This window comes from Humulus lupulus, chromosome 6 (assembly GCF_963169125.1).
Source record: "Humulus lupulus chromosome 6, drHumLupu1.1, whole genome shotgun sequence".
NCBI classification, from domain to species: domain Eukaryota; kingdom Viridiplantae; phylum Streptophyta; class Magnoliopsida; order Rosales; family Cannabaceae; genus Humulus; species Humulus lupulus.
In genome coordinates this window covers 203,814,663-203,821,173 of record NC_084798.1, presented here as the reverse complement: position 1 = coordinate 203,821,173, position 6,511 = coordinate 203,814,663, and the positions used below count along the sequence as shown (strand labels likewise).

General features: G+C 30.8%; 1 protein-coding gene across 1 annotated transcript; it reads left to right on the top strand.

The window, feature by feature from the left end:
- The first annotated feature begins 1,155 nt into the window (after window positions 1-1,155).
- On the top strand, window positions 1,156-2,114 carry LOC133785875 (L10-interacting MYB domain-containing protein-like). Its single transcript, XM_062225091.1, has 3 exons — window positions 1,156-1,500; window positions 1,587-1,791; window positions 1,873-2,114. The coding sequence occupies exons 1-3, from the start codon at window positions 1,156-1,158 to the stop codon at window positions 2,112-2,114; spliced, it is 792 nt and encodes a 263-aa protein (XP_062081075.1).
- Window positions 2,115-6,511: the final 4,397 nt, after the last annotated feature.

Here is a 6,511-nt window from a genome sequence, read left to right as displayed (position 1 = left end):
GAATATGCTGCATAGTTTTTCTGAAAAAGACCAATTTAAACCAAATGGTGTCTCTTCAATAAAATGTAGAATATGCTCCTTTGAATCTGCATATACTATTAGTTTTGTTCTATATTTATTATACACTTCATGAAGTTCTTAAAGGTGGATGTAGATTTGATCGTGGAACTTTGAACCCAACTTTGCATAAACCCTGTTACCTTGAATCACAACTTCTCCATAATTTTTTCATAATAGGGTAATGCTTCCTTGAGTTGTCCAGTATTCCTTTGAGTTTTGCATTATTGTTTATTTATATTTTAATGTGATGAGATTAGCTAATACTTAGATGTTTCTCTCTAAAGAGCTCTGACTAACAGTGACTAGAGTCAATCTAGCTGTATTTTATGAAATGAACCATTACAGCTCAGGCATGTCATTTCTAAGAAATTCTCATCATATAACCAAACTATATAATATGCCCTTCAATCACTTGCCCACCACCCAACTAAACAGCAATACAAAAAAAAAAAAAAAAACAAGTTTCACTTAATCAACTACACACTCCAGTCACTCCACACCCTCCCATAATATTTTGACACATATAGAATAACCTTACATTTGTTATTTGATATGTTTAGGAATGTTTAGTCATTCAAATAAGGTACTTGGTGGTTTGGTAACTTAATATTATTGTAACATATTCTGTTAGTGTTAATAAATGATTAACTCAATATTATTCAGATTATGTTAGTGTTAATATTGTTGAGAACTAACTATATTTGTAGGAATGTTCTAGCTGCCAATGTTTTGTAGACTTAGAATAATATATACAATTATAATTGAAAACTTTTATTCACTGTGTGTGTAAATATTATGCTTATGAATGAAATCTATTTGGGAACTTTAATATGTTTAAATTATGTTTTAAACATGCCTATGCAATGTTGTTTATATTATTATTTTTAAGAATGATTTTTTTTTTCTTGTGTTTATTTTAAATATTTTATCTTGTTTGTTCCTGATCTGGTTAGTTTCTTCCTGATCTTGTTTGTTGGATAGCAAATATATGACATAAATCTAGTTTCTTATTGTTGTTCTTGAAATGGTTCTTTCTTTAGGAATAGTCTTGTATTTGCATTTAGAATTCTTATTGAATCTTTAGGTCTTACCTAGATGGCAGGTGTTGATAATGAAGTTCTTATTATTGAGAATAATGACGAGGCTTCTGTTTGGACTCAAAAGCATGAAGAAATTTTCATTGAACTTATGGAAGAAGAAGTCTTAAAGGGAAATAAGAATACCACAACCTTTACAAAGCAATCATGGAAATATATAAAGGAAGAGCTTTGTGCACGAGCAAAAACAAATTATAGTGATATGCAACTAAGGAACAGATACAATCAATTAAAGCAAAAGCATAAGTATTTTAAGTCTTTACTGAAAGAGACTGGTATGGGATACAATGCAATGACTGGAGAAGTTAGTGTGACAGATGAAGTTTGGGATAAACTTATTCGGGTAAATATTATTTAAAATGGATTTTATGCTTGTTTTATTTTGATAGGTATTGGTATATTTTATAAATATAATTTCATTTCATGTAGGTTAACAAGTCTGCTAAAAGATTTAGAAAGAAATGTTGTAAGTTTTATGAGAAATTATGCACTATCTTTGATGATACTACTGCAACGGGTTCCAATGCTCATCCTTCCACTCGAAGTCCTTCTAATGATGGAGATAATAATGATGATGATGCAACGTCGATAAGTCCTTCTACTAGGAATGAAGAAAGTGGTTTTGATGAGGATGGTAGCAAAAGAAGAGTTAAATCAACAACCACTTCGAACTCTCGATCAGTAAAAATAGCAAAGTTCTCATAAGCTTTGGCAGATGCACTGGCAACATATAATGAAACTGCAAAGCGAAAGACAGAATTGATAGAGAGATCAATGACAACATTTGCAACACATTACTTATTGGATGAGAGTGTTGAAGTTCTTAATCAAATTGATGGAATTAGTGGAGAAGTATATGCAAAAGATATTGAGAAGTTTGAGAATGAGGTGTCCAAAGCATTGTTTCTGAAGATGCCAGAGCATAGAAGAATAGATTGGTTGCTGAATTTGAAGTGAAAAAGTTTAGACTTTATTTAGCTATGAACAAGATGACTTTATTTAGCTATTAACTTTAGTTTTGTTTAGCTATTGACTAGATGAGTTTGTTATGACTTTTTTTAGCTATTGACTGGATGACTTTGTTTAGCTATTGACTAGATGACTTGTTAGCTATTGACTGTATGACTTTGTTTAGCTATTGACTAGATGACTTGTTTTGCTTATTTTGTTTTATGGTTTGACTTTTTCTTTGAGTGTTTATATATTGAATGTAAAATTTAAAAGTTTTTTCTACCATCAGGAGAAAATGTCTTTAAACGTTGCTCGGTTCAACAAGGATAATTTACTAGACGATTCAGATGATGAGTTTGGAGAGATTTTGCTATATTTTTCTTGTGAGGAATATAATCAATTATATCTATCTAAGAAACCTTGTAGAAATTCAGCTCTTTCAGGCCATGAATACGTTATGTAAGTGTTGCACGGGCATTGGAGTAGGTGTTATGATTTGTTCAAAATGAACAAAGATGTCTTCAAACTATTTTGTGGTGTTCTAAATGAATTTTTTTTATTGAAGAACTCACGATATCTGTCTGTTAAAGAACAAGTGGCTATGTTCTTATTTGTGATTGGCCATAATGAACGACATTGTGTGGTTGCTGAACGATTTCAGCACCCCACCTCAACCACATCTCATTATTTTAGGAAGGAATTGAAGGCAATTTGTCGTCTATCCAAAAAACTAATTACTCCACCTTCATTTGATGTAACTCCTCCACAAATTCGATTCGATCCAAGATACTATCCATTTTTTAAGGTACAAAGATTTGAATTATTTTTTTTCCTTTCTTTTCAATATTCAATAAAAAAATTATAATAATTTATTTTGTATTTTAGAATTGTGTTGGAGCTATAGACGAGACTCATATTTCTGCGCATGTTCCAATTGATGAACAAATACCATATCGAGGTCGGAAAGTGGATACAACTCAGAACGTTATGTGTGTATGTTCATTTGACATGAAGTTCACATACGTTGTCCTGGATGGGAAGAATCAACTTATGATGCACATATTTTTGTAGAATGTGCCACAAACTCAGATTATGGATTTCCAATGCCGCCCCAAGGTAAGTATTTATTAAACTTATTATATTGATTGACATTATTTTATATTAAATATCTATAGGTAAAAACTAACATGAATTATCATTGGATCAGGAAAATATTATCTTGTTGATTTTGGCTATACAAACATGCCTGGTTTTCTTTTGCCATATTGAGGGGAAATGTATCATTTGAGCCAGTACACATATCTTAATCTTATAGGAAAAAAAAGCTTTTCAATTATCGACACTCTTCCTTGAGAAATTTCATTGAGCGGTGTTTCGGCATGTTGAAGGCTCGCTTTCCAATCCTAAAGCAAATGCCTTCATATGATTTAAGAATACAAAAGTACATTGTCATTGCTTGCTGTGGGATTCACAATTTTATAAGAACAAATGCAGAAGCAGATGTATATTTTGATGGAGGTGAAGGAAATTCTGAAGTACAGGCCACTACTTTACAAATCACGGATGGAACTTTGACTGATAGTGTAGAGTTCAGTATTTCTAGAACTTATATACGTGAAATGACTCATGTTCGTGATGAAATTGCTGATCATATATGGAGAGCTAGTCGACGATAGTGAGATTGAATAAATACATTAGTTGATTGTTATGACTCGTTTAATACTTTACTTTAAGTTTGGACAATTATCAGCTCATACATTTTTATTTTACTATGTAAACTTCATTGATTTTGTGTTATCTCATGGATAGATATTAAGTTTTGACATTTGAGATTACTTGGATATTATTAATATGATCTTTTTTTACTATAATTTTCTTATTTTAAAATAATAAATAGTGGTCACAAAAAATATTTTTATTTTTTAGTTTAGAAAATGAAAATAAAAAATAAAAATTTAAAAAAATGTTTACCAAACATGTTTTTTATTTTTTAAACAAAAAATAAAAATAAAAGTTACCAAACACATTTTTATTTAAAAAAAACATAAAATAAAAATGGTTACCAAACGCATTTTTATTTTATAAAAATAAAAAAACATAAAACAAATTATATATTTTTATTTTTGAGTTTAAAAAATTTAAAAACAAAATTTTTACCAAACACAACCTTTATTATTTATTTTTTTAAACATTAAATAATGACTAACATTGTTGTTAGCCATTTATATATGCCACAAAGTTGTATATTGTTTCCATCCAACTAGTAGTGATTTGAGAGAAGATGCAATAAATGTGGTAAAAATGTTAGTTTTATTATGAAATTATACTACCTTAGAAAGTTAATTAAGGGTAAATAGCATCTTAGGCCCCAATCTTTTTTAGCAATCAGATCCCCAACTTTTATTTTTTGGCTCGTCCTTAATGCTATATTCCATCATATAACCTTAACTTATAAGGATAAAGTAGGATTTTAACAAAATAAATAAATAAAAGGCATGGTCTCCCTACAACCAATTAATAAATGGTGTGACTATTTGTAGGATCTCATTTATATAACTCTCTCTATATGCATGCTTCTAATTGCACAAAATAACATACAATAGCAAACATAAATACATGCACATAAATGATTTTCATACTGAGACACGTAAATACAATAATAGAACCATTAGAATACTTACGAGATGCGTAGCGGAACAATGACTACACCATTTGGATTCCCTAACGTTTTGTCCTTGTTGAATGCTAGATATTGCAAGGAATTCAATCCGCTTTGAAACAAGACTACAATCTTCCAAGTCTTTCTCTAAAACAACCTAATGTTTGTGTCACGACCCGAGCCTTAGGCTGTGGCAAATTTGTAATATCCATAATTTGGGTGTCAAAGGTCAAACTCTGACCCTTGTTGGAAAATAACCATTATAAATGATCCTTTAGTTTATTCCAAATAGTACTATAATTATAAGTAAAAAAATAATGGATTAACTCCTATAATTGTATATAAAAATATTAGTGATAAAAGCAAGATCATCTATCATTATACATAGCAAAATAATATTCCCACAGTTATGTAGTTAAATTTAATAAGTCGTGAAACACCAAAATAATAATTAGCATCCATCATTCCTCATTCCTAACTTTTAAATAGCTAATTTAGAGATACATACCATAAAGTTCCAAATCAAATACATATATCATGTTCAATTGATAAGACTATGACACTAAATAGAACTAGGCTAAACACATTGGCTCCATCAATAATTCACCTTCCAAATTCGCATCACTAGGTTCCTGGAATGACAGAGATATAGGGGGTGAGATTATGAAGCCCAGTAGGAAAGCAACTAATAACATAGGACCCAAAAAGTTTAATAAAACCCCTGCATAGTTAGCTTTAAAAACAAAACACACATCACCATGTATAAACCAAAATAGTGAGAGAAACCACACATAATCACAAGAGCATAGCTACACGTGAACATCACACTGTCCACTAGATCCCTAGTTCCCGTTACCCATCATAGAAAATCCGACATCCTAAACCGGGTAGCCAGACCTGATAACCACCACAAGGGGGAGGCTCAGAACACTTCCTGTATACAGATGCTAGGTCTTTACACCTACATGTGAGTGGACACCTGATATATCTATGATGACGCAGAGACTAGGTCGTAAAACAACAACATGCTCAAATAATGATTACTATGACTCTCATCAGTATAACCAAATGCAAGTAAACATGAAAAGCAAGAAACATATTCCGTTTATATTTTAGAAAATTGGGCAGCATAATGGTTGCATTTGAATAAAATCCAAAAATCATAACCTGCATAATTAAGTGAACAAAAATATATTCGGCACTCAGTGCCCTCAAAACAGATCAGAAAACATGCATATTAAGTTTTCAATTTTTCAAACATTTTATAAATATCAAAATTAGAATATGTTTAATGTCATTCAATACGAGTAAAATAAGTCTAATAGTCAAGTTGAGTTCCTACCTCCTTAGATTTTTCAATCTGAGCCCAAAGCGACGCTCCTAAGCTTAGCGATGATCCTAGATTGATTTAGTCCAATTTTAATATCACGTTTTTCCTACGTGCATCAAATGAGCAAAAGATTATCATAAGGATATATGGAGATATCTCATTTTTTTTCATTGATATTCGATTAAGAATGTGACAAGCGGTTAACAATGCTTCACCCCATAAGTTGAAGTTCAACTTAGAAAACACCAACATAGAATTTATCATCTCTAGATAAGTCCTATTTTTCCTTCGGCAACACCATTATGTTGTGGTGTATAAGGTGCAATGCACTCATGAATTATGTTACTTTCTTCACAAAATGCATTGAATTCATTAGAGAAATACTCTTATCCTCTATCACTTCTTAGCACCTTA

What these genes read in the sequence shown, in the direction of transcription:
- LOC133785875 (XM_062225091.1), top strand. Translation starts at nt 1,156, where the DNA reads ATGGCAGGTGTTGATAATGAAGTTCTTATTATTGAGAATAATGACGAG. An exon ending in TTTGGGATAAACTTATTCGG is followed by an intron (nt 1,501 to 1,586) that starts GTAAATATTATT and finishes CATTTCATGTAG; the next exon opens with GTTAACAAGTCTGCTAAAAG. An exon ending in AAGTGGTTTTGATGAGGATG is followed by an intron (nt 1,792 to 1,872) that starts GTAGCAAAAGAA and finishes AAGCTTTGGCAG; the next exon opens with ATGCACTGGCAACATATAAT.